The sequence below is a fragment of the Chlamydomonas reinhardtii genome, chromosome 1, assembly GCF_000002595.2.
Source record: "Chlamydomonas reinhardtii strain CC-503 cw92 mt+ chromosome 1, whole genome shotgun sequence".
NCBI lineage: Eukaryota > Viridiplantae > Chlorophyta > Chlorophyceae > Chlamydomonadales > Chlamydomonadaceae > Chlamydomonas > Chlamydomonas reinhardtii.
In genome coordinates, this window is record NC_057004.1 from 5,907,797 (window position 1) to 5,932,740 (window position 24,944).

The 24,944-nt window shown below is 65.7% G+C and overlaps 4 protein-coding genes across 4 annotated transcripts; 1 reads left to right on the plus strand and 3 right to left on the minus strand.

The window, feature by feature from the left end:
- Positions 1-347: 347 nt before the first annotated feature.
- On the minus strand, positions 348-11,144 carry CHLRE_01g042100v5 (uncharacterized protein). The gene is made up of 6 exons (XM_001695487.2): positions 10,710-11,144; positions 10,249-10,566; positions 9,926-10,002; positions 7,352-9,733; positions 6,987-7,146; positions 348-6,821 (listed from the first exon to the last, which is right to left on the minus strand). The coding sequence occupies exons 1-6, from the start codon at positions 10,749-10,751 to the stop codon at positions 1,911-1,913; spliced, it is 7,890 nt and encodes a 2,629-aa protein (XP_001695539.2). The 5' UTR covers positions 10,752-11,144; the 3' UTR covers positions 348-1,910.
- A 74-nt stretch (positions 11,145-11,218) lies between these two features.
- On the minus strand, positions 11,219-14,594 carry CHLRE_01g042150v5 (uncharacterized protein). Its single transcript, XM_043058828.1, has 4 exons — positions 14,234-14,594; positions 13,476-14,003; positions 13,015-13,134; positions 11,219-12,836 (listed from the first exon to the last, which is right to left on the minus strand). The coding sequence occupies exons 1-4, from the start codon at positions 14,429-14,431 to the stop codon at positions 12,570-12,572; spliced, it is 1,113 nt and encodes a 370-aa protein (XP_042928742.1). The 5' UTR covers positions 14,432-14,594; the 3' UTR covers positions 11,219-12,569.
- A 331-nt stretch (positions 14,595-14,925) lies between these two features.
- Positions 14,926-16,194, minus strand: CHLRE_01g042200v5 (uncharacterized protein). The gene is made up of 3 exons (XM_001690107.2): positions 15,798-16,194; positions 15,611-15,666; positions 14,926-15,402 (listed from the first exon to the last, which is right to left on the minus strand). The coding sequence occupies exons 1-3, from the start codon at positions 15,947-15,949 to the stop codon at positions 15,311-15,313; spliced, it is 300 nt and encodes a 99-aa protein (XP_001690159.1). The 5' UTR covers positions 15,950-16,194; the 3' UTR covers positions 14,926-15,310.
- A 560-nt stretch (positions 16,195-16,754) lies between these two features.
- On the plus strand, positions 16,755-24,436 carry CHLRE_01g042250v5 (uncharacterized protein). The gene is made up of 13 exons (XM_043058829.1): positions 16,755-17,177; positions 17,350-18,984; positions 19,425-19,506; positions 19,638-19,743; positions 19,985-20,087; positions 20,383-20,492; positions 20,732-20,816; positions 21,010-21,195; positions 21,377-21,547; positions 21,731-22,446; positions 22,606-23,125; positions 23,286-23,441; positions 23,688-24,436. Exons 1-13 carry the CDS (start codon positions 17,040-17,042, stop codon positions 24,216-24,218), a joined length of 4,539 nt encoding a protein of 1,512 aa, XP_042928743.1. The 5' UTR covers positions 16,755-17,039; the 3' UTR covers positions 24,219-24,436.
- Positions 24,437-24,944: the final 508 nt, after the last annotated feature.

The window sequence follows — 24,944 nt, forward strand, 5'->3', positions numbered from 1 at the left end:
ACAGTAAACACACCATTTGAGTCCGGGTGGCATGAAGCGCTATATATGACACGCACCACACCCTCTATCTGAGAGGCTCGCAGGAAAGAAGAGAAAGCCAGGGGTAAAGGGTCGGTTGAGGAATACGGGCGGAGGGATCGAAGGAAAGCACAAGAAGATAGACTAGAATGAGGTTCAGGGTAAGGTGTGGAATGCCGCAATGTTGTGCACGGCTTGTATCACAAGCTGGAGCACGCACTCATCAGGAACAACTCTGAAGCAGCACCACGGTACTGAGGGATGAACACCTCCAGGCAGGGCGACAAGCAACCTGTAACGGGAGACTCGCTCCCTTGTCAACCTAGGCGACAATCCTCTTGTTACATTGGTGCGAAATGCCAGGAGTCACCCTGACTGTTGAGGTCCCAGGATCGATCCTGGATGGGTGCATGGGTCCGAACTAGTGCACAAGAGGGTTACACCCTCCTTGCCCTGAGGTGGATGGCCCGTGAGAGCGAGGCAACAACGCAACTGGGCCAAAGGCAGTAAACCCACCCCGCGCCTGCAGTGAGCCTATAACATCTACGGATGCGCTGGTGGTCTCACGAGGACGTTCGCTTCCAGGGGGGGAGGACTGTAACGGGAGACTCGCTCCCTTGTCAACCTAGGCGACAATCCTCTTGTTACACAACCCCATCGGAGCTGCTGGCCGGTCGGTGTGCAGTAAGACATCAAAATCAATACAAGCAAGCAGCAACTACGGCACTTCATGCACACTGTTGCGCCGCACATACGTTTGGCATATACAAACACCTGGCGAAAGGGTCCAAACAGCTTATTCAGCTATCTACTCTTTGCAGATAGTCTTGATGGACAGGTACGGTTTCATGTTGTCCACACTTTTCGTGCAACGATGTTCTCAGATGAACGTTCATCAGCCAAGTTCAATAAATCAAGCGCAAGCTCCGTTGCGGCGTGATGAGTGGCTTGGGCTATCACAGCCGCTGCACTGAAGAAGAACTTCATTGTTGTTTACGACAACACAGCGTGTCGGGTGCGGCAAAAGGTAAACAGTTGATGATTGCCACGAGTCCTCGCGCGTAGTACACTCAATTGACACAAATACGCACCGTATTCTTTTGTGCCGCACACAAAACCACCGCCGTACTTGCAAAGTAAGCTTGGTAGGTAGGCACACACCGCCGCGCCTGACCATATCGCCATGCCATATCACCCAAAATCCGTTACCTGCACCGTTCTTGCGCCCAAGTTTGCAAAAGGAGCTCACATCCGATGCCTCTAAGTATGCATGAATGACATTTGATTGTACCGGTAGATAGGTGCCGAGCACCATGGATCACGATGGATCAAGCTTCGCTGTCGCCCATCCCAGCAAGTAAGGACGGTCAAGTTATAGGAGTTCGCATCCCGCGTACATTGTATGTGTCATGCAGCGGTTGGACCGTGATTCTGGTTTTCCAACAGTTGAGAATGTCAACCAGGTGACCGCGATCTCAAGCCGCTTACCAAACAGGGATACACACACGTAAAACTGCATACACTGGGCCCAAACTTTTGGCCGCGTGTAGCTAGTAAGCCTGTCAACTCCCAACCACACAAACGGAGGTCGACGCCCCACGCCCAGGGGTGCGCACGCCTACCTGTGCCATTGCCCCCGGACCTTGATTGCATACTACATACACCGTGCATGAATGTGCCACTACAGGGTGCTTAACAGATAAGAAACATTTGGCCCCGAGCGCACATCAGCACTGAATGGGTTTCAGTTCGATGCAAGGCACGGCCGTGTGACAGTGGCCGTGCAGTTTGCTTGGTCATAACATACAGAGCCGCATCCACGGCTGCTCTCCATCTGTGCGTTCACATTCTCAAGCCCGCAGCCGTACTGCAACCATACTGCAGCCATACTGCTATTGTCGCGGCTGCTGCTGCCGCTGCGCCAGCCGCTCCTGCTGCTGGTTCAGCCGGCCCTGCTGCTGCCCCAGCCGCTGCCGCTGCGCCGCCAGCCGCTGCCGCTGCCGCTCCAGCTCCTCACTGGGACTCCAGCCAGGCGGCTTCCAGTCGTCGTCCTCAGCCGCAGCACCCGGCTTGGCGGTAGCACCCGGCTTGGCTGCAGCAGATTTAGAGGCGGCAGCTGTCGCGGCAGTAGCAGCTGCCACGTGAGGGGAAGCCTGCGCATTCGCAGCGGTGACGGTGCTGATTGCGTCGGACTCGGGTGCTGGTCCCGCCGCAGCCTGTTGCACCTGCTCCTGTTGCTCCTGCTGCTCATGTTCCTGCGGCTGCAGCTGCCATGCCGGCTGCTTGCGTGCCGCGCGGGGTGCAAAGCCCAGCGTCCCCATCGGCGACACCGGCCGCGCGCTGGTGGGCGGCGGCGGCGCCGCCGCGTCGCCCAGTAGCACCGAGGCTAGTCCGGAGGAGGAGGCGGAGGTGATAGGTCCGGAGACGTCACCGACTGATGACGACGGCGCCACCTGCACACGTGGCACCTTGATGCTCTGCCGCGACTGGAACTGCGGCACTGCGCCGCCGCCTGGACGTTGCTGCCTGGGGCTTTGCTGCTGTTGGTGCGCCTGCTGCAGCAGTGACTGCGGCTGTGACTGCGACTGTGACTGCGACTGCAGGCGGGGGACCAGCAATAGGTCGTTTGTCAGCTGCTCCAGCCGTTGGTAGCTCACTAGCAGCGGCGTGCCGCGGTCCGTCTCAGGAGTGGGCGTGGGAGCCGGCAGCGCTGCCCGCGGCCGCTCCGCTGCTGCTGGCACCACGCCGCCGCGAGCCGTGCTGGCCAAGCCTACGGTGCTGCTGAAGGGGCTGCTACTGGCCGCAGCGGCGGCGGCCGCCGCCACCGCCGCTGCCGCCGTCGCGGCGCCGTCAGTGTCCGTGACGAGTAGCAGAGAGGATGAGGGCTGGTTGGCAAGGGGATTGTCGCGGAGGGCGGGCATGCCCACCGGCCGGCCACCAGCGGGCACCGCCCGACCCGGGTTCGAATCCAGCAGAGAGGTGAAGCCGCGCACAAAGCTGCCGTCGGCGGCGGCACCACCGCGACCGCTGCCCGCACCGCCCACACCGCCTACGCCACTGGCGGCGGAGGATTCGGAACCCATGCTCAAGCCCATGGAAACTGTCGCGCCGCCGCGGCCTGCGGACTTGCTTGGCATGGGCGACAGGCGGCGGCCGACCCACGCACCGCCGCTGCCGCCACCAGCCATGGACAAGGTGGGGGCGAGGTCGTCTGCATTGCTGGTGGTGTTGGTGAGCAGCGTGCTGAGGTGATGGCCGGCGGTGCTATTGCTGCTGGGCGGCGGTGGCAGTAGCAACTCCATCATAAACTCCCGCTCCAGGAGGCCGTCTTCATCAAGGTTGCCGCTGGCGCCGGCAGGGAGGGCGGGACCCAGAGACAGTGACGGCGCCGCTGAGGGCGGTGCCGGGCCGCGGCGGGCAAGCTGCCCCACCGTCAGTAGGGCCGAGTAGGGCGGCTGCTCGGGTGCTAGCAGGTTCGGCGGGGACTGCTTCCCATGCTCCGGCGTGGCGGCGGCACCCAGATCGGCACTGGGCCCCAGCAGTCCGGCGCCCTGCCGCGGTGACAAGGCGGCGCCGCCACCGGTGCCGCCAACGTCAAAGATGGGCGACCGAGGCATCTGCAACTGGGGGTGGGAGGTGGATCTGACGGCAGAGGCGGCGCCGCTGGGCGCAACCGAGGCGCTGCCATTGAGAACGGCCGCCGCCAGCAGCGACGAGGCAGCGCCCCGCTGCGCCGCCGCGCTGCCGCCCGCCACCGGCGCCGGGAGCGGCGCCGACGCGGCGCCGGCGACGTCAGCATCGGAGGGAAGGCCGTCGCTGGGGACATTCACATAGCCGGGGTGCGACCGGAGTGCGGAGGCCGGCGCATTGGCGGCCCGCGGGCCGTGCCCGGAGGTGTCGGCGGCGCCGCCGGCGGGGCGCACGTGTATGGCGTTATCTGCTGGTGACACGGCGGCGGCACCTGAAGGCGCGCGACGGAAGCTGCCGGACAGCATGTGGGACAGCACGTGGGAGGAGGCCCGGCGCGTGCGGCTCAGGCCCAGTGTGATGCTGCGAGTCAGGACGCCCGCCAGCGAGGGCCGCTTGCTGGCGGCAGCGGCGGCGCCATCAGTGCTGGCGCCCTCGGTGTGAAGGCTACCGCTCGCCTCCGGCGACTCCGTCACGGCGCCAGACGCAACGCGCACCGCTGGTGGTGCCGTGGCCGACGCCGCGTCGGGGCGTGACGGGGGCTCAGCAGCAGGCGCCGCCGTGTCCGCGCCCGCCAGCACTGCCCGCAGCCGTGTGTGCGGCGGGTCTGATGAGCCGCCAAGCTCGGGCCAGCCGACCGCGTCCGTGCTGCGGCTGCGGTGCCTGCTGGCACCTGCTGCTGCGGCGGCTGCGCCAGAGGGGACCGACACCACCTGCGCCACCGGCATCTGTGCCGCCGACACCTGCGCCGCGCTGAAGCGGCTGCGGCTGAAGCCCGAGCTCAATATGCCGCTGGCGCCGGTGCCCAGCAGGCTGGTCCAGCGCTGCCGGCTGCCGCTGGCGCTGTCCATGGCGCCGCCGCCGCCGCCGCCGCCGCTGGCCATGCCAGCGGCAAGCGACGTCTGCCACGCCTGCGGCGTGTCTGACACCGCCGGTGAGGACGTCCTGGCATACTGCGAGGTGGCGAGGCCGGCGGCTCTGCTTCCGGCGCCGATGCCAGCGACATCCGTGTCCAGCATGACCTGCGATGCAGAGAGGACTGCCGGCGGCGAAGCCAGCGCTGCCAGTGACAGCGCGCCGATTCCGCCACCGCCGCCGCTTGCAGTGCTGGTGTTGCTGTCGCGCTCGGTGTCAAGGCCAGTCCAGGCGGGGCGGCCAATCACCCGCGGGCCGGTGCGGCTGCTGGCGCTGCCACCGCCATGGCTCAGCACGCTACCCGCACCAGCGCCACCTGCACCAGGACCACCAGCGCCGCCGGCGCCAACGCCGCCGCCGGCGGACATGGAGGCGGCGGAGCCGACGTCGGCCCGACTGAGGCGGCTCTGGCCGTCACTACGGAGCGCCGCCAGGCTCAGGACGGCGGCGCGGGAGCTGCTGACCAGGAGCGGGCCCGGCGGCCTTGAGCCCGGCGGCTGAGCGATTATGCCCGATGTCGTGAAGGATGCCGGCGCGGCGGCGGCGCTGCCGCGTGGCGGCTCGTCGTCGGTGCCGAGGCAGTAGGCCGTCGCCGTGACCGCGCGGCGCGACTGCAGGAAGGGCAGCGTGCCCGAGGCAAAGTTGACGGCGGACATGCGCTGTCGCGCCGCGGCGCCGCCACTGGGCCGCGCCGGATCCATGTCTCCGCCCACACTCGCCGCGCCCGCCGCCGCCGCCGCAGCGGCCGCAATCATGGCGTCGCCGCCGCCCCCGTTTCCAGCTCCCGCTGCCGACGACATTATCAGCAGGTCACTGCCGATCATGGTCGGCATGCTGGCGCGGCGGGAGCGTGCCGAGCTCAGCAGCGGGGGCGGCGCCGCCCCCAACGTCGATGCCGACGGCGCCACTGGCGACGCCGCCAGCTGGTAGAAGGACGAGCCGCGGCGGACGCTGCTGAATCGGCGGCTGCGCGCGCCGAGCGCGGCGGCGGCGGCGGCAGTCGCCGGGTCTATGTGAAGATCGGGTCCGCCGGCGCCGGCGGTGGCGCCTGCGTCGGAGAAGGATGGGACGCGGCTGGGAGCTCGGGAGCCCGCGGCGGCGGCTGTGGCGAGGCGCTGGGCCTCGAGCTCGTGGTCCTCGTCCTCGACAAGGGCGAGGGCGTGGTCGAGGTCCGGTGGCAGGCCGCTCTGCAACAGCAGCGAGTGCGAGTAGTGCGCGCCCGTGGCCGTGGCCTGCTGCTCACCGGAGCAGGAGCCGTCGACGTTGGGGCTGACGTGGTAGAGGCCGGCGGCTGCCAGCTCCACGTGGCGGTGGCGGATGGACTTGGCCAGCAGCAGGCTGCGCGGTGAGTCCTCGGCGGCGGTGGCGGCGGCGGCGGCGGCGGCGGCGCTGCCAGTGGTGATGGAATTGCGGCGGGACGCGCCGCCGCGTAAGGAACCGCCGTGCACACTGGTCTCAATGTCACCCACGCTGACAAAGCTGCTGCGCCGCAGATTAGAGGAGCGGTCCGGACGGCCTCCACATGCCGCTGCCGCTGCAACAGCAGTGGGTGATGCGCCGCCGGAACCTGTGCTGTTGGCGGCGGCGGCGCCGCCTCCAGCCGCAGTAGTCATGCCCGAGAACGAAACGCCGGAGGCGGAGAAACTGGCCCTTCGGGCAGCCGCCGCAGCAGCGGGTGGCAGCTGCTGTGACAGGCGCGGCGCCGCCGCAGAGGCAGCTGCAGCAGTGGCGGCGGCGGCGGCGGCGGCGAGCGCCAACTCGCGGTCCCCTGGGTCTGTCGGCGGCAGTGCCACGATCATGTTGCCGCCCGCTGCCGCCGTCTGCATCTCCGCTGACGTGGCGGCGCGGTCCTGGCGGTACAGCCGCCGACCCTGACGCCGCCGCACGAAGCCGCCCACCACGAAGCACCCGGTCAGCATAAGCACCGCGCCCGCCGCCACCACCACCCACACCCAGGCAGGGATGCCGCCTTTGCCGCCGCCACTGCCGCTGTTCACGAGCGTGGCGTTGCCGATGGACGCGCTGGCGTCGCCATCGCCAATGGATGAGTGCTGTGGCTGGTCCGGCGCAGGGTCCTGCTGCTGCTGAGTCTTGCCGCCAGGTGGTGACGGGAGGAAGTCGATGTTCAGGTTTAGACTCGGGTACGGATTCAGGTCCGGGCCCGAGCTGGGATTCAGCGGTGTCGCAACCGCCTCAGCCGCCTGCAAGTTATGAAGTGGTAGGAGCATCACCATGTTCTGAGCCGTGACAGTAGTGCTGACAAAGCAAAGTTGGAAAGAGGGCACGGCAAAGCAGGTGTGCCAAGTAAGTATGCGAAGTTAATCGTCCGGTGGCCGCTCCGTCCATGCCCGACTGCGCGTGCGTACCTCTTGAAAGCGGCTCAGCGCAGCCGCGGTCAGCGGCACACAAGCGACGCCGGCGCCAGGGCCACTGCTGGTGGCGTCTGTGGAGTTGGACGCGACAGGCGCCAGCTCCAGAATGACGCGTGTGCTCACACGCGCCGGCGCGTTGGCCGCACTGCACAGCCTGTGTGCGAGGGTTGACACCAGCGAGCGACAGCGACAGCGGCGGTAGCGGCGCACGTTTTTAAACATTCCTACGCACTTCGTTCGCGTGTACTTCGCGTGCAGCATGCCGTAACCCGTGCCCTCCTCCCACACCACATCCCAAAATTCAAGCAAGTGCTCGCATATGAATGCGACTGCCAGGCCAAAATGATGAGTCAGCTCACCCCTCGGTCGACGTCGCCAGGCCCGCGTCACAGAGCGCCGCCGCCAGCGTGCCCGACTGCGCCGCCAGTACAACACCGTACGGCGCCGCCGCCGCCCACGCCGCCGGCTTGTACGACAACGACACATTCAGCCAGCCGTACAGCAGGCCAACCGCCGTGTCCGTGCACTCCGGGATGACGCTGCTGTTGCCAAATGTGCTGCTGCTACTGCTACTGCTGCTGCTGGTGCTGCTGCTGCTACTGCTGCTGGTGCTGCTGCTGCTGCTGCTGCTACTGCTGCTGCTGCTACTAGCTGGCAGGCTGTCCAGGATGCAAGCCGTGCTGATGGCGCCCGTGGAAGACCCGAGCGCTTGCATCAGTGCGATTACGGCTTCGCCCTGCAGCACGCCGCACCCCGCCGGACCCCCTGTGCCACTACTGCCACCAGTGCCCGCCGCGTACATTCGGTACGGAGTGGTGAGCATGTAGGAGCCGGCTGTAGCAGTGATCAGCCGCGGCGCGATGTCGGGTCGGCTGCTCGCCACCTGCGTCAGCGTGTCTGAGGACAGCTCGCCGGCAAAGCTCAGCTCGATCCTGCAGTAGATGGTGGTGCTGTTACCGCTGTCAGTAGAGTTGGCAGTGGAATTGGAAGTGTTGTTTGAAGTGGAGTTGGATGTGGCGTTGAAAATGGGGCCACCAGGGAAGAGGCCGGATGGAGGAGGGTACGCAGCGCCAGTGTTGGCCGTGTCAGGGGCTGGCGGGGGCACAGCACCACCTGTCGTGCTGTTGACAGTTCCTGAACCCGTGCCAGGGGCTGCGGTGCTGCTGCCATTGCCGCCTGCTGGCACCAAGGGCGGCGGCGCCGCGGCCGGCACAGCGCTTGCGGTGCCGTTATCAGGGCTGGTCCCGTTGTTGTTGCTGTCGCCGAGTGGAGGTGGTGCGCCAACAAGGGGCTGGCTGGGAGGTGTCGGTGGGACTTGGGTACCGGGGCCAGGGCTGGATGGAAAGGGGCTTGGTGGCAAGGGGCTCGGTGGCACGACCCCAGGAGCGGGACTGGGTGGCTCCGGGCTGGAAACTGAGATGGGAGGTGCAGAGCTGGGTGGCGCAGCAGGGCTAGCCGTCAGGCTGGGCGGCTCAGGAGACGGCGGAGCAAGCAATGGCGGCAGGGCATCCACAGGCGCCGGGTACGCCGGGCTGGGCGGCTGAGGCGATGGTGGCACAGGCGAGGCGGGGCTGGGTGGCTCCGGGCTGGGCGGCGCAGGGCTGGGCGGCGCAGGGCTGGGCGGCGCAGGGCTAGGTGGCTCTGGGCTAGGTGGCTCCGGGCTGGGCGGCGCAGGGCTAGACAGCGCCGGGCTCGGAGGTGCGGGGCTGGGCGGCTCCGGGCTGGGCGGCGCCGGGCTGGGCGGCGCGGGGCTGGGCGGCTCCGGGCCGGGAGGCGCGGGGCTAGGTGGCGCCGGGCTGGGCGGTGCCGGGCTGGGCGGCGCAGGGTGCGGAGGCGCCGGACCGGGAGGCGCCGGACCGGGTGGCGCCGGGCTGGGCGGCGCCGGGCTGGGAGGTGCGGGGCTGGGCGGGGCCGGGCTGGGCGGCTCTGGGCTGGGCGGCGCCGGGCTGGGAGGCTCCGGGCTGGGCGGCTCCGGGCCGGGCGGCGCCGGGCTAGGTGGCTCCGGGCTGGGCGGTGCCGGGCTGGGCGGCGCAGGGCTAGGCGGCGCAGGGCTGGGCGGCGCAGGGCCGGGCGGGGCCGGGCTGGGCGGCGCGGGGCTGGGCGGCGCAGGGCTAGGCGGCGCGGGGCTGGGCGGCTCCGGGCTGGGAGGCGCCGGGCCGGGTGGCGCCGGGCTGGGCGGCGCCGGGCTGGGAGGTGCGGGGCTGGGCGGCGCCGGGCTGGGAGGTGCGGGCCTGGGCGGCGCCGGGCTGGGCGGTGCGGGACTGGGCGGCGCAGGGTGTGGAGGCGCCGGGCCGGGTGGCGCCGGGCTGGGCGGCGCCGGGCTGGGAGGTGCGGGGCCGGGCGGGGCCGGGCTGGGCGGCGCGGGGCTGGGCGGCGCAGGGCTAGGCGGCGCGGGGCTGGGCGGCTCCGGGCTGGGAGGCGCCGGGCCGGGTGGCGCCGGGCTGGGCGGCGCCGGGCTGGGAGGTGCGCGGCTGGGCGGCGCGGGGCTGGAAGTTGCGGGGCTGGGCGGCGCCGGGCCGGGAGGTGCGGGGCTGGGCGGCGCCGGGCTGGGCGGTGCAGGGCTAGGCGGCTCCGGGCTGGGCGGCGCCGGGCTGGGCGGTGCGGGACTGGGCGGCGCAGGGTGTGGAGGCGCCGGGCCGGGTGGCGCCGGGCTGGGCGGCGCCGGGCTGGGAGGTGCGGGGCCGGGCGGGGCCGGGCTGGGCGGTGCGGGGCTGGGCGGCGCGGGGCTGGGCGGCGCAGGGCTGGGCGGTAATGGGTTGGGCGGCGCAGGGCTTGGCGGCACCGGGCTAGGCGGAGGTGGGGAGTAAGGCCCGTCCAGGAAGCCCCTGGTGGTTGACGGTTGGACAATGCTGCTGCTATCGCATGTCAATCTCACGATGGTAGTTAAAATGCCGCCTAAGAGACCGATGGATGTGGCGTTGCTCACCCTGTACTGCTGCAGGCTCGCCCCCACGGTGGCATTCACACGCTGCGTGCTGCAGCCGCTGCCATCCACGCCGTCCAGCGGCACCTGTACAGCAAAGGCGGTATTACGTGTTAGAAACATGGTGTATCTGGTGCACCCAAACCAACTCAGGTGATGGAGCAGCGTGACTCTGAGTAACCGATCGTCAATAAGTTCCTGAGGCGTATTATTGCCCTCGACTCCGGCACGCAGGGGTTCCCCTGCCGGCACGCATATACTGCAAAACTTTCCTTGTGCTATCCCACACAGTGCGTTCCTGGTGACGCCTTCTCTCAACTCAACTTCCCGCACCTGAAAGGACATGCATGTGCTGATAGTAGATGCTGTCTTGGACACTGTCTTGGACAGCCCGGCGCCGTACTGCAACGTGAGGTTCACCGGCTGTGCTACAATCATGTAGTTGCAATCCAGCCTCAATGTTGCGGCAAGGACAGTGCCCCCGGACTCGCGCCACAGGTACAATGCGCCGGCTGAGGCACTCGCATCGCCGGGCCGGGGCACGGTGGTGGTGGTGTAGCTGCCACCACACATGGAGGAAGCAGCTATGTCGCCCCCTTCTGCCGAAGGCAATCGACAGATGGTGTTGTCCCGACCCATATTGTCGGTGGTCTGTGTGAGAAAGGAACATGGCGACTTGTTCAGGGGGTAGTAGGGAAATTCAGGGTTCTGGCGTGGCGTTACTTCAGTCCAAACATGTGGCATCGTGCGTGGGCCCGACCAACTGCTGCTGCCCCAACCCAGTGAGAACTTACAGCGCATGTGTCGTTATACCTAGCAATGTCAATTAATGCCATACTGCAAGCGCTGCATTGGCTCCCTGTACTAGTGCAATAGAAGTAAGAGTTCGCCAACAGCCTGCGGTGCTGCTGGGCGACGACTCCCGTATAAGACTTGCAAGTGCTGAGTGCTGCTAGCGCGACCAGTATGTGAATAATTGTATTCCGGAAGCAACCTTGAAGAAAACGAGACGTCCTGCGCCCAAGCGCCTCTGGACTCCTCCATTCTGGCCGTGGCATGAGCCAACGGCGGGCGCAGCGACTGGCTGTTGAATTATAGCAAGCTAATACGCGTGGCACAGCTAAAACGACCAACGCCGTTGCGCTGGCGTGCTTATGGACCGCGCCTGAGTTTCACGTCGCCTGAGTAAGTTTCACGGCGAGCAAGTCTGTCTACTTCTTATGATGCAACTATTTATATTGAATATAACTGTCGTGGCCTACAATTTAATAAGTTGCTGGCGCCGGGCCGGTTACTTTGGCGAAAAAGTAGACCTGGATGGTCTTCACAATGGCCAGCGTTTTGTGACCCGGAACGGGGCTCGCAGACAAGAGGGACGTGACACTGTATCCATGTCTGTATATGCACCAGTCGTCAACTTAATTCAATCAAGTTTTGTGAAACGCGTGCATTACTCACGCTGTCGGAATTTCTGCATGTCGTCAAGGCCCACGCGTCGTGCGCGCCTGCGTTAGGAGTTCCCGCCTGCTACAGCATCGTAGGCACGGCCAAGTTCAAGTGCACGCCTTCAGCCTGCTTTGCTGAGGGCCGTCCCCGGCAACCAGAGTGTCTCACTCGGGACACCTGCCCATACTGTACGTAGTCTCACGCCGCACCCAAGGCCGCAGCGTTCTCGCAGCGTAACACGGCGTGACAAGTCAACACCAAACCCGTCACGCCCCACAGTCACGCCCCCCCCCTGTCGCCCCAACCATGTGTAGCTTCAGGGCTGCCCCCGGGGGCTGACGTCCTCAAGTCCTCGCAGTGGCAACCGAACCGCTGGCAACCGACCCATTGCCGGCAAGGCGGCAACGGCGCATGACAAACATTCAAATATGCGATCCCCCGTCGCATTTGCTTGGCACATTCATTGCCCGGGTAGATTCTTGTGTGTGTGGTTGCAAGCAGGGGTTGCAAGGTGTTGCGCACGATATTTGCGTGCGTTCCTGCCTGTCAGTACCGAAGGCCCAGGCCGGGGTGCGTGACCCTTATAACCTCCCCTGCTTATGACGCCAACAAATGAGAACGTCCTACTTGTTGTTCTCCCCTTGCAAGGGCCACGTTCCTACTCCTATGCTCCCATATGGAGAATTGGAGTTGCGTAATGTGGCTAACCTGACAGGCTCAGGTTTCAGCATCACTTTGCACATGCTTTTACTACAGTGTAAGCCACTGCTCACCCGTGCTGCTCGCCCGTAGCTCAGCATAGGCTGCACATTGCATCGTGACGTGCCACCTTATTACGTAGCCGTACATGGAGGGCACGTCGGGATCGTTCTACAACCTGTAACACTTGCCTGTGCGAGGACAGGGCGCGTGCGTCACTCGGCTGAGGCTGCGGAGCCGACTTAGGTGCGAAAGCTTGCTGGTCACGACACTATAAACGTGTGGGATAGACAGACTGCTGTTTAGCTTTTGAGGGTTAAGTGTTCACAAATTCACGCATTCACACGCCCACGGCCCTACCTCAGCGCCATGAAACCCGCATGCCGCCCCCATCCAGAGACACCCCTACAGCCGCAGCCGCTGCCGCCTTCCACACCACCGCACTCTACCTCCGCGTGCGCGCGCGTTCGGACCCTGCCGTACAACGTGTGTGTCTCCCGGCATCCGCATCACCAGCCGGCGCCGTACACCTCGTTGCCGTACCGGCTGGGCGCGGTCATGCGCCCCAGCTGCAGTACGAACGTCACCAGCCCGCCCGCCGTCGTGAGCAGCAGCACGATGGCACGCGGGTGCTCCCACATCTCGCCGAAGGGCGGGAAGCCGGCCCAGTTGCAGAACACGTGCGCCGCCAGCGGCGCCGCCAGGTGCCCGGTGCGCAGGAAGAGGAAGGTGGCCAGCCAGCCGAAAAGCGTGGTGTAGGCGAACTGGAAGGTTACCTGGGCGGGGGCGGGTGAGGCAGATGAGGCGGGCGGGTGGGGAAATGGAAGGGGCGGTTGTGGGTTACGCGTACAAACGCCCACGCCCACTCCCACGCGCACAAACGCCCACGCCCATGCCCACAACTAATCCACACCATCCATGGCATCCACCGCACGCACGCGCTCGCGCCCTCACCGCTGCCAGCGCCCGGCCCAGCGGCATGTGCTGGTGCCGCACCAGCTCAGCCGCGTGGTGCAGGTGCGCGGCGCCGAAGAACAGCGGCGTCAGCAGCACCACACGCACCAGCGGCAGGCCCTGGTGGCGCACACAGGTGCCGCAAGGGGGAGAGAAGGGATGGCACTCAGCGCTACTACTGCTGCAGAGCGGCTGAACGCAGTCCAAAAGCCGCAAGGGCAGGTGAAAGGTAGCGTCGGCAGGTTGAAGGAAATGGCGGCACACATGGATGGCTCAGTGCCCCTGGCGCCCCACCGGGGCATCCGCCCAACGCGACCCCTTCTGACCACCCACTGCACATATACTGGCCAAGTGGCCACAGCATCGCATCCAGCCTCCCCCCTGCCGCCGCCCAGCCGCCCTGCCGCCGCTCTCTGCCCATGCGCCCACCCTCCGCCCTGCGCCACCAGGCCCTCACCCACCTCCATCACCAGCAGCGGGGCCATGCACGCCCTGAACACCCACTCCTCCGTCAGGGGCGCCGCCACCAGATTGCGCCACAGCCGCCAGTCGCCCACCAGCCGCCGCACACGCGCCGCCAGCTTCCCCAACGCGCCGGGCTGCTCCAGACTAGCCCCAGCAACAGTGTGCTGGCGCCCCGACGGCTCGGTCGGTGGAGGCCCCACGCGCCGCTGCTGTGCGTCTGCGCCGCCGCCCCCGGCAGCTGCGCGGGCCGAGTAGCCACTGCTCCAGCTGTCGCTGCTGCCGCCGCTGCCACCGCTGCCGGTGCCGCCTGCGCCGCCGCCCTGCGGATGCGGATGCTGAGGCTGCAACTGTGAGTACCCTGGCGGGTTCGACTCGTTGGGGTCCTCCAGGTCTATGGTGTAGACGAAATACACCAGGGGCCCGATGAACAATGTGATGCACAGGTACAGCGAGTCCACGATTGCCCGGCCCAGGCCTTCCAGCCGCAGCCCTAGCAGCCCGTGTACGGGAATGGGCGCAGCCATCTGCACAGGAACACACCAGCAGGTGCAAGGTCGGTCGGGGCAGGGGACCCGTGGGCGCGGGAGCACCAACGCAGGGGGTGGCCGGAAGGGTTGAGGCGGGGGCTGCACCACCCTGCAGCATGGCGCCTTTAGCGCAGGCTGAGCAGTGCGTGGCTTTGTGCAAGTAGGTTAGAGGGTTCCAAAAAGCAATTCCGAAAAGCCAGCAAGCAGCTGCAACCGCGAGCACGCACCGGCTTGACACGGGTGGCCCAGAAGTACACAGGGAGCCATGCCACGCTGCACGCGAGGGTCGTGCTGATAATCCGCCGCTTGATAGTCGTGGGATGGTCCCGCGGCAAATTGCCGCGCCATACGTATAGCAGCCCGACATAGCTCAGTGCGTTCGCTACGCAGGCCAGCACCGCAAGTCCCCGCGCTGATTGCCCCATGCCACGGCAGACGCCAAACTTTGGCTTAGTCGAGTAAATTAATTATACGTATACCTGGGCTTGCAACAGTTGTGTGAGCAAGTTAAAATAACTACGCATAGCGCGCAGCCCTGTCGGTGCGAAAGATGTGGAGCGGTGAAGCACACCTTCAACCTTGGTTAAATACTATGTCGAGTGGCACACGCAATCAGTGTCACGAAATCGGGAGGCTGGATCGGGATGCACATTTACGCCGCGTGGAGCTCCGCCCCCCGTGGCCCTGCCCATTGGTCCCCTGGCCGAGTCCTACCCTGTGCTGCCGCGCCAGTTCTGTCCGTTTCACCCCCGCTCCGTTGTACCCCAGTGGCGTCCCCCTAGCAAGACGGAATTTGGGGCCCGAAACCGTCTTCCACTGCTTCATGACCGAGTCCCTGCAAACCCCACCACTTCACGCCGTGCTCGTGATGGAACATGGCAAGGGGCAGGAAAGCGCGTGCTGACATGCACGTACATAGCGCACGGGAATATTACATAGGTGCAACGGCGCCACAGCAAAATGCCGTCTCTTGCGGCTCCGTCCCCGTCAGGTACAGCACAAAGAATATGGTCTGCGCGGGCGGAGAATCCGGCCAATCATCAACACTAACATACATGTTGGCCAAGTAATTCTACACGTCACGCCCAGTCCGCGGTCCAAAGATTTACCGTTTCAACCTTCGCATGTACCCCCAGCCCTCGCCATACGATACAACGGGCCTCACATGCTATCCTCCCTCAACGCATCACGCTGCCTGCCTAGCCTGCCGTCTATGGGCGCTGGCGCCTGTCATCAGTCAGAGAAGTTCCCACCACCACATCCTGCTTAGCAGCACCAAACCAACGCTGATAGAACCCGGCATTTTACTTCTTGCCACTGTTCTTGCCAGGGGTGGTGGGCTTGTCCAGGGGCGCCTTCTGCTTGGCGTTGAAGATTTTGTCGGCAGCTTGCTGGCCTGCGGGTGGTCCGGAGAAGAATCGTTAGGTGCAGAGCCGTGGGCATGCATGCCAGTTGGCCTTCTCAAGCAAGCGGTGCAGCTGATAGTAACCAGAGAGAAGGATTCACGAGAATGATTAAGGGTTGGCGGGGATGGCGGGGGTATCGCCGACGGTCGAGGTGACTGACTACGTAAACCTGGCCGTTTCGGTGGGCGCGTCACGTACCCGGGTTCAACACAATGGGGATAATCGCAGTTGCAACGAGCGAGACGAGGATGGCCCTGCATGCAGGAACGAACGGGTATGCGCGTGAGGGCCAACGCGATCCAACGCAGCGCGGCATCCCATATATGCCAGACAACCTTGACCAACGGTTCTCTGCGCGCCTTGAACCCCTCCCAGTGGGACTTACGCTCCAACAGCGTATTCAATTGGCGCATTCACGTCGCCAACCGCACGCGTAGAGACCATGCGCTTAGCCGGAGTCGGAGCCAGAGCCACCTTGCGCGAGGAGACACTGCTGAAGGCAGCGGCCTTGCGGCTGGCGAGAGTGGTGAGGGCCATTGTGCTTCAGGGTTCGGAAAGAGCCTTATTTGGACCGAAGCTAAGCACGAATGCAAGTTCTGCAAGTTTACTGCGCGCGGGCTGAAGGAGGAGCAATGAAGGAGCAGACTTCACTGTAAGCAACGAGTGACTCTGTGTAAATACAAAGATGCCGTTTGGGGAAGCTTATCATCGCGACTTTTGTGCGGACGTCAGCGGTCATGCATGCGACCTAGAGGAGTCACAGGTGCACAGGAGCAGTCTGGAATTGTTCTATGTTCTGTGCAATATCATGTCATTAAAAGATCGGCACGCTCTAAGGAGGGTTGGTGGCAGCGACTGGTGGCAGCGTCGCGGGGCGCACACGTCTGGCTGAGGGGGGACGTGCGGGAAGGTAAGCAGGGCCTAACTCTGGCACCTGCTTATCTGCAGCTGCCCATTCCCCCCCCCCCCCCCAACTGCTGCTGAGCTTAACCTGGCACAATGATAATCCAATGCCCTGTGCTTCAAGCACCGTAGAGGCCACGCCCCTTCTATCTGCCTCTTCGAGGACATTGGCATGTGTGGGAAGGTGCGGATGGCGGACGTGTGACAGGCACGCCATGCCCGCACAGACATGGATCATGACAACTGACTGTAAACGTCTGCCTCATATCATCCCATGCCATCATCTGCCCTTTTCTACGTTGCTGCTGGCGAAGGCCCATGGTAGATGCCGGGACAGCATCCCTGATTCCACTCGTGGAGCTGCAGCGGCGGAAACCATGGGCAGCCGGGCAAACGTACTACAATTGCTTGTAGGCTTGACGCAGTAGAAGAGTGATGAGCTTTGCCACCTGACCGTCTCTGGTGCTGGTCAGCGGAGCAGGGCCTAGCAGGGTGCGTCAGGGTGAGAGCCCAACAGGAGCAAGACCTCGATGCCTGGAGACTTTCTTTGCCAGCGTCAGTCTGTATGCAATGACCATGCCACGTGTACTTATCGCCAGGGAAATTGCCGGGGAAGTTGCCAGGGAATGGCGCTCTGGTGGTTGGGAGTTGTGCCCAGACTGAATTCAAAGAGTGCATTGAATGTGGTGCTGTTGACTATGGACTAAAAATAGGCACATTTCACATGACCTGCGTAGTGTTATTTGAAGAGAGCACTACCCATGACTGGGCAAAATGCTGCAAGTTGGCGCTATTAAACCACCGTGAGGCGCTTGCACATGCATTGGCCGAGCTACCTCTTGCTGCTGCAGCAACTGTTCAGGTTAGGTTTGCGCACAGCAGGATTTGCGACCACATGCCGCGCCAGACTTGTCTCTGGAGGCCCGATACCTACATGACACATTGTTTTTACTGTTGCCTAAATGACTTTGTCTGCGGGGTGCAGCCCAAGTCACACGCCTGTATTTTGCGGCGCCCCACCCGCCCTCTCACAGCTCGCTGCAACCGCCAACGCGGACGTGTCGTCCCTGGTCCAGCTAGCTCTCCAGCAATGGGATGCCCAGGGTCGTGGCCTGCCGTCTCTGCTGGGCTTTGGCAGCGGCTCAGCCAGTCCTTCGCGCGCTGCAAACAGCTCTCCGTCGGGCCAGCGAAGACACTCCCCGGAAGCGCCTGTGCCCCGTCATCTCGACACCCACGAAGAGACACGGGCGCTCGCGATCAATGATGCTAGGCCTTCAACGCCTGGTGGCGGTGGCAGTTGTAGCAGCGATGGAGCGTGCAGCAGCAGCGGCAACGGCATCAGGCGCAGCAGTGGCGGCAGCGGCACTACTGGCGTCCTGCCGCTTTATGTCACGGCGGGCCGTGCCGCGGCGGCCCGATCAGACCATGCTGCCGGTGTGGGTGCAGGGGCCACAGAAATCACTGCGGCGAGATTGAATCCAGAGGCGAGCAGCCTGGGAGACAGGGCTGGGTATGGACCGGCGGGCACAGGGCTGCAGGAGGAGGCGTCCCTAGGTTCGCTGGGGGATTACCTGTGGGACTCCTCAGCAGCAGTGGCAGCGGCAGGGGCAGCGGTAAGCACCAAGCCCGTTGCAATAGCCGCGGCAGGTGGAGGTGCTGGAGGGGTGGTGGTCTCGGCGGAGCGCGCGGCGGCCTCTGACGGCGGCTCCGGGCCGCCGTCCCCGGCCGCCTTCTTCCACTCCGCCGGCTCCTCCGCCGCCTCGCCGACCAGCTCTCGCAGGAGCAGCTTTGCGGCTGAGGGTGCTTGCGGCTATGCTGGGACTGGTGCTGAGGCTGGTGCTGGTGACAGTGCCGATGGCAAAGCTGCAGTGGGCTGGAGCCCGCCGAGCTCGCACTTACAGCCACTAGGTGGGCGGTCAGAGGGCGGCAGCGCGGCGGCGGCGCTGCAGACAGACGGGAGCGCCGGCGGTGGCTGGGGGCCACACAGCTCGGACCGGCGGCGGCGGCGGCGCCTCAGTCAGCTGTCATCACAGCTGTCGGCCTTGTGTCTGGAGCAGGAGGCGGCGGGCAGGGCGGTGCCGGCAGCGGAGGTGCCTGCAACGGAAGGCGCTGGCGGCAGCAGTTCGGGAGAGCTGCATCATACCAGTAGCAGCTGTGCCACCTCGGGGCTGGTGATTTTGGTTCATGCGGTGGAGGCGGTGTCAGCAGGAGGGGCCCGGGCGTCGCCTGCGCTGGACCCGGCAGTATCGCAGCCGTCGCCTGGAGGTGTGGCAGTAAAGAAGCCGGTGCCGGCGGGGGCCGCTGTGGAGGAGTGCACGAGCGCGAGTTGGGGACCGGAGGGAGGAAGCGTCACGGCTGCCCAGGAAGAGGAGGAGGAGGAGGGCGCGGACGCCGGGGGTGTCGGGAGTGCAGCAGCGGAGACCCCCGGAGATATCATAAAGCAGCAGCAACAGCAGCAGCCACGTTCACAGCAGAGGGAACGGTCTCAGGCCCTGCAAACGGCGCCTCAGCAGTCAAGGGCGCAGGCACAGGCGCAGGCTCCGGGTCTGGGTTTGTTCGACGTGCTCCGCACGCTGCCCCCGCAGACGGTGTGGGAGCACTTGCTGCGGCGGCTGGGTACACACGAGTGGAGCGCCCTGAGGCTACTGTCCCGGGAGTGGGATGCTCAGGTACGGGAGGGGGAGGGGGATAACTCTGAACCAAGCCCGTAAGGAAACAGTCGCGCTGCAAGGAGAAACTGCAGCCGCATGTACAAGCTTTTGTACATCACCACAGGTAGTCGGGCCGGCTTGGGCAGTGTAGCGGCAGTTGGAAGGAGCACTGATACGGGAGGGGGAGGGCGAGGGCGAGGGGGAGGGGGAGGGCGAGGGCGAGGGGGAAGAGGAAGAGGAAGAGGAAGAGGAAGAGGAAGAGGAAGAGGAAGAGGAAGAGGAAGAGGAAGAGGAAGAGGAAGAGGAAGAGGAAGAGGAAGAGGAAGAGGAAGAGGAAGAGGAAGAGGGAGAGACAGGAGGGAAGGATGCCCGTCTTGACCTGAGCTCGCATGGACATTCAGATTCGTGTCGAGTCCGTCTCATGAGTCCCTCTCCTTGTGCTTGGTTGCCCAACACAGATCCGTGGCACGTGGTGTGACACGCTGCAACTAGTGCTGGGGCCGCACTGCCTGGCGGGGCTGCGGCGGCGGCTGGAGGCAGGTGCGCGACCACGAGCCTGTGTACGTACGTGCATTCGTACGTGCGTACGTGAACACGCTTGCAAGTGCATGCGTGCTAACCCCACCTGCAAACCCACGCCCATCCCCTTCCCTCCTTGCTGCGATGCTCAGGACCCGAGCACTCGCTCGCGACTCGCTTCGCCGCCGCGCGCGGACTGCTGCTGCACCACCGCCGCATCGAGCGCCTCATCATGCCCAACACCTCCACCTTTGGCAGGTGCAGCGGAAACGAAACACATAGCATCAGGGAACAGCCACGGCTTACAACCCGAGTTGCCGCAATAAATATACTTGTCTTTGCTGCGACCACCCTCAAGGCCGGTTTTGGGCATCAATGTACATACACATTACACGTGCATGTAGTACACAACCCCACACAACGAGACGCGCATGTTCCTTTGAACAGCATGAAAGACACACACACACATACACACGCCGGCACACCTTCGCCTCCGCAGCAGCGGGCTGTTGGAGATGCCGCCAGTGGTGGTGGACGACGCGCCGCCGCTGGCGCAGGCGCTGCAGCTGGCGGTGGCGCCGCTGGGCCGGCGGCTGAGAAGGGTGCGGGCAGCAGGAGGAAGGAGAGGAGGCGGGAGGGGAAGCTGAGAGGGTGGAGAAAGTGTTTATCCAGGGCCCTTCCAGGAAACCCCGTGGAGCACGTGGCGCCACGCCACGCGCGGTGACTGATGCCTTGCCTGTGCCTTGTGGCCGGCCCTTACGTCCCAAGACTGACGCCTCCCCGGCTGCGACCCGATGCTCCCGCTGCTGGTGCTGCTGGTGCTGGTGACCCCACCCCCACGCCCCACCCCGGGATAAGAACAAACTATCCGCCCCCCCATCCCCGCCTGCTCCGCAGCTGCACGTGACCAGCGAGCCCGGCCCCGTGACGGATTTGGACCTGGATCTGCTGACTGTGATGGCGCCCGAGCTGCAGGAGCTGGTGGTGCGCTTCGACGTGCACGAGACGTGAGGCGGGGGGGTGCGGGGGAAGCGGGACGGAGGCGATCCTGCATGTGCCCAATTGGACGGCCCCCGACATCGAGATCGAGGAGGACGGGGGGGGAAAGGACAGAAGCGGCGGGAAGGGCTTGTATCTGATATTGCGATAGCACAAGACCAGTGCTCGGCCTACCGTGTAAGGGAATCTTCCTAATCTCCTGACGTCAGTGCTGCGCCCTTCCGCTGCCGACTGCCCTGCCGCACAGGCCCGCCCCCGAGCTGCAGGGGCTGTCACAGCTGAGCGACCTGCGCCGCCTGGCTCTGCAGCTGAGCAGTGCCAAACTCAACTACGTGCGTGCTGCCATGATGAGGCCGCGGGCAATGGGGATACTAGAGTCCGCCTGCAGGTACCGTCCTCTGCATCACCGACTTCGGGTGCCCCCAACCGACCTGCCCCATGTCCTGCCTGCCGGTCTCCGGCCCCCCTCATTGTGCTCCCTCCCACACCTACCCCACCTGCCTGTCTCCCCCGCTGCTCCTGCAGGACCCAGCGCCGGAGCGGCTGGTGCGCTCGCTGCAGGGCCTCACCGGGCTGCGGGCGCTGTCTCTGGACCTGACGGCTGCGGAGCTGCCGCTGCCGGGCCGGCAGCTGGCGGGACTGACCAGCCTGCGCCTGGCGGTGGTGTGGCGCGGCTACAGCGCGTCGCAGGGAGGCGGGCAGAGCGAGCAGGTGAGGCGGGGCGAGCGAGCTGGTGAGGCGGCAGGAATAGTGGGGAGGGCGGTGGCGGCCTGGGGCGGCACACCGTGCAACTGGCAGGTGTATGGGGGCATGAGCTTTCCGTTCCCAACATTACTTTCCACAACCACGACCACCAAACCAATATCACGACCCCCGCCCTCCTCGCCCCCAGCTCCGCGGCCTGGTGTCTGCTCTGGCTCAGCTCACAGCTCTCAAGGCGCTGGCGGTGCCGGACGGATACCGCGGAGCCGACGGCGACCTGCTGCGCGCGGCTGCGCCCGTGCTGCCCAGCCTCACGGCTCTGCACCTGCCGCGGCTGTCCGCCACCCGGCCCGAGCTGCAGGTGCGGTGCGGCGCGACCCTGGTTTGGAAGGAGGGGGAACTTAAATGCGGCTCCTGGCGTAATGCAACAGGCTTCAACGACTCCCAGCACGCCGCAACACCGCTCTGTTGCATAGACCCTGCCGGGAAAGCGGCGCCACTGCGGTACTTCCTTGACTCTTTCCAATTGATCCTGGATTCTCAGGCGCTGGAGCGGCTTCCCATGCTGCAGCACGTGACCCTGGGCTCCGTGGACGTGGCGCCTGATGAGGACTATGAGGGCCTGGACCTGCCGTACGGCGGTTACGGCGGCGCTTACGGCGGTTACGGCAGCTGCCGGCGCGGTAGTGGTGGGCGCGGCACGGTGGCGTCATCGGCCGGTGGCACCACCACGTCCACAGTTCAGAGGTCGTCTCCGAGTCACACGGCTCTGGACGCTGGTGGCAGCGGCCTAGCCGGCGGCGGAATGAGCTTGGGAGCGGTCTTGGACGGCGCATCCACGGCACCCGGCCCGCCGGTCACCTTCCTGCGCCCACGGCCGCTGGACCCCTGGTCCTCTGGTGGCGGAGGCGGCGGTGGAGGGATTGATGATGGCGACCCTTGGGCTGCCGGGCCTTTCGGCGCCGCCGCCTCGCCTCGCTCCCGGCCCTTGGACGGCTCACTACCACCCACCCCTGGCTCTGCCGGCGGCAGCGGTGCCGGTGGCCGGAATGGCAGTCGGGACGGCGGCGGTGCGGGTGCCGGGGGAGGGGACGAGGGAGGAGATGGGCAGGAGGATGGGCGGCCGGGCGTGTTGCGCGGCATGGGCAGCTGGCGGGCGCTGGTGCTGTGCGGCGAGCAGCGCATGGAGGCGTTGGTGGCGGCGGGGCCGCTGCCGCCACAGCTGGCGGAGCTGCGGGTGGAGCAGCTGAGGTGGCCCAAGTGAGTGTGCGCGGGGCCGGGGCCGAGGTACGGGCTCAGCCAGGGATGATCCTGCGTGCCGTGTGCATGTGCATGTGCGGGGACTCAATGATGTCCCACGTGCCCTTACTATATGTATACGCACACATGTTGAGCCAAGTACGACACACGCGACGACAGGGGCTCCCGGGCGGATGCGCTGACGGGCCGGGGGCTGGCCAACCTGCGTGCCCTGTGCGGCGACCTCGGCCGCCTCCGCCCCGCCGCCTGCATTCACCTGGGTTTGGAGGCCTTGCCTGGCGCCGCCACCGCACCCTACGACCCACAGCCGCCGCAGGGCTGGCAGTCGTCGTCGGGCTCTGGCGGCGCCGCCGCTGCGAGTGCGGTGGAGCCAGGGGCGGCTGCAGGCGCTGGAAGCGGTGCGGGAGGCGGAGGAGGAGGAGGAGGAGGAGGAGGAGGCGGAGGAGACGGAGGAGGAGGAGACGGAGGTGGAGGCGGAGGAGCGCGTGCCGGAGCCGGAGGCAGCAGTACCATGGAGGCAGCGTTCGGGCTCAGCGGCGTGACGGCGGTGGTGCACGCGGCGTGCGCGGCGCTGGGGCGTGTGCGTGGCCTGCAGTCGCTGCGGTGGGGCGGCCTGGCCGCGCTGCTGGCGCACCTGCACCCGGCGGCCATGGAGCGAGCTCTGGCGCAGCTGCAGCACGTGAGTCGTGTGGTGGCGGGGCAACGGAAGCCAGGGCAACCAAGCGCGTTATTGTCTGTTGTCACGCTTTCGCCTTCCTTTCCGTCATCGTGAACCTGTTGGCTCTCAACACACGTGCTCGCACTGCGCGCCACCTGCTGGCCATCTCGCCAACCGCCAGGTCCGGGACCTGGAGCTGGCGGGTGGGCTCAGTGGCGCGCCGCCAGCCGCCAGCCCCACCCTGCTCCTGCAGCTGGCGGCGGCGCTGGCGGCACTGCCTGCACTGCGGCGGCTGCGGCTCAGTGCAGCAGCACCCAACACAGATGCGCTCGTTCAGGTGTGCGGGCTCTCTGGAAGGAATGCTTAGGGTCTGGTGGCTTCGGTTATGACTACGCTGAGGCGCCAAAACGCCAGCAACCTTGGTGTGCGCAACCACGTTGCATGCAGTGCGCACGCGCGCACACGGTGAAGGGCAATATGCTCATGTGTTTGTGTGTGTGTGTGTGTGTGTGTGTGTGTGTGTCTGTGCGCGCTCATGTGTATGCCTGTGCCTGCGTGCGTGTCGGCCGCCCCCACGCCGCAGGGGCTGCCAGGTCTGCTGGTGGCGCTGCGGCGGCCGCTGCGGCTGGAGGCGGCCTTCCTCAGCCACAGCGACGCCGCGCAGCTGAGGCAGCTGCTGGACAGGCTGGCGGAGGTGCGGCAGGGGCAGCAGGAGAGGCAGGGGCTGCAGGCGCATGAGGGGAATCAGGGGCAGCCAGTGCGGTCGGTGGCGCAGCAGTTGACGCCACATGAGGAGGAGGGGAGGGAGGATCAGGCTGGGGCATCTTCGCGGTCGGCGGCAGCAGAGGGCTCTGTGATGGGCTGCAGCAGCGGAGGAGCACAGCGGTGGCAGGACGTGCGGGCCGGAGTGGGTGAGGGTGCCACTGTGGTTGTGTGGGAGGAGGAGGCGTGCATGTCAGGTGCAGGGGCTACGGGGTTAGGGGCGGTTGGTCTCGGCGGCGGCGGCGGCAGCGGTCTGGCTGGGCTGATGGCGCGGGAGATGCGGAACTGCCATGGCGGTTGGGCGGTGGGCGGCGGGCTGTGGTGGGGAGGCGGCGATGGAGAGGAGGACTGAGACTGGTGAGATTGAGAGGGGATGACTGCCAGGACCGTTTGAGTCCTCCCCAGGACGAGTATTCACAAGTTACGAGACAAGTGTTCCCCGGTCACGGGAAAAGGGGCTGAGCCCCTCCACAGTCTGAGGCCGAACAACCTCATCGCCCGGACATACGGTAGCCGGGGTCGGTTTCCACAGGCACATAGCCGAACCAGGTGCCTATCTAGCAGTCGCGATGCCACAGCAGAGCCAACCGCAGCCAGACGCAGCACAGTTGTCAACAGCCGCACTACTTGTCATACCGCTACGCATGCCCTGCCAATCCCACCGCAAACCGCTACCTAGACACCAGCCGGCGCCTCAGCCTGCACGTTTGCACCGCTTCTTGGGCGGCGCTGCGCTCTCCTCCTCCACGTGGCCTTTCCCGCCCCCTCCGCTACCAAGATGCGCGCATGCGCCGCCGCCGCTGCCGCTGCCGCCGCCAGTCTGGAGCGATGCAGGTCGCTTGTGCCCCAGCAGCATCTCCACCAGCGCGTGCCGGATGTTGGTTGCGGAGTGAACGTCACGTCCCTGCACCGTCGGGAGGGTAGAGTGAGTGCGTCCCACTGAGCCCACGGCTGAGCTATTGTTCAATAGGGAATAGCAAGTCATAATACGTGGCGCTCGCGGTTTGTGCCAGTTTGGCACTTTTTGTCGACGCAGGCAGGCAGGTAGGCAGGTAGACAGGGGCAATCCAAAACGACA

Bases quoted from the DNA above. Each gene is read 5' to 3' on its own strand.
- CHLRE_01g042100v5 (XM_001695487.2), bottom strand. From the start codon at position 10,751: ATGGCATTAATTGACATTGCTAGGTATAACGACACATGCGCT. The intron at 9,734-9,925 runs GTACAGGGTGAG...ATTACCGCCCAG, and splicing joins GTGGGGGCGAGCCTGCAGCA to CCCTGCGCCGCCCAGCCCCG. The intron at 6,822-6,986 runs GTACGCACGCGC...CATAACTTGCAG, and splicing joins CGCTGAGCCGCTTTCAAGAG to GCGGCTGAGGCGGTTGCGAC.
- CHLRE_01g042150v5 (XM_043058828.1), bottom strand. From the start codon at position 14,431: ATGGGGCAATCAGCGCGGGGACTTGCGGTGCTGGCCTGCGTAGCGAAC. The intron at 14,004-14,233 runs GTGCGTGCTCGC...GTTCCTGTGCAG, and splicing joins GGGCCACCCGTGTCAAGCCG to ATGGCTGCGCCCATTCCCGT. The intron at 13,135-13,475 runs GTGGGTGAGGGC...GTGCGCCACCAG, and splicing joins CCCCGCTGCTGGTGATGGAG to GGCCTGCCGCTGGTGCGTGT.
- CHLRE_01g042200v5 (XM_001690107.2), bottom strand. From the start codon at position 15,949: ATGGCCCTCACCACTCTCGCCAGCCGCAAGGCCGCTGCCTTCAGCAGT. The intron at 15,667-15,797 runs GTAAGTCCCACT...TCCTGCATGCAG, and splicing joins ATTGAATACGCTGTTGGAGC to GGCCATCCTCGTCTCGCTCG. The intron at 15,403-15,610 runs GTACGTGACGCG...GACCACCCGCAG, and splicing joins CCCCATTGTGTTGAACCCGG to GCCAGCAAGCTGCCGACAAA.
- CHLRE_01g042250v5 (XM_043058829.1), top strand. From the start codon at position 17,040: ATGACCTGCGTAGTGTTATTTGAAGAGAGCACTACCCATGACTGGGCA. The intron at 19,507-19,637 runs GTGCGCGACCAC...TGCGATGCTCAG, and splicing joins GCGGCGGCGGCTGGAGGCAG to GACCCGAGCACTCGCTCGCG. The intron at 21,548-21,730 runs GTGCGGTGCGGC...CTGGATTCTCAG, and splicing joins CCACCCGGCCCGAGCTGCAG to GCGCTGGAGCGGCTTCCCAT.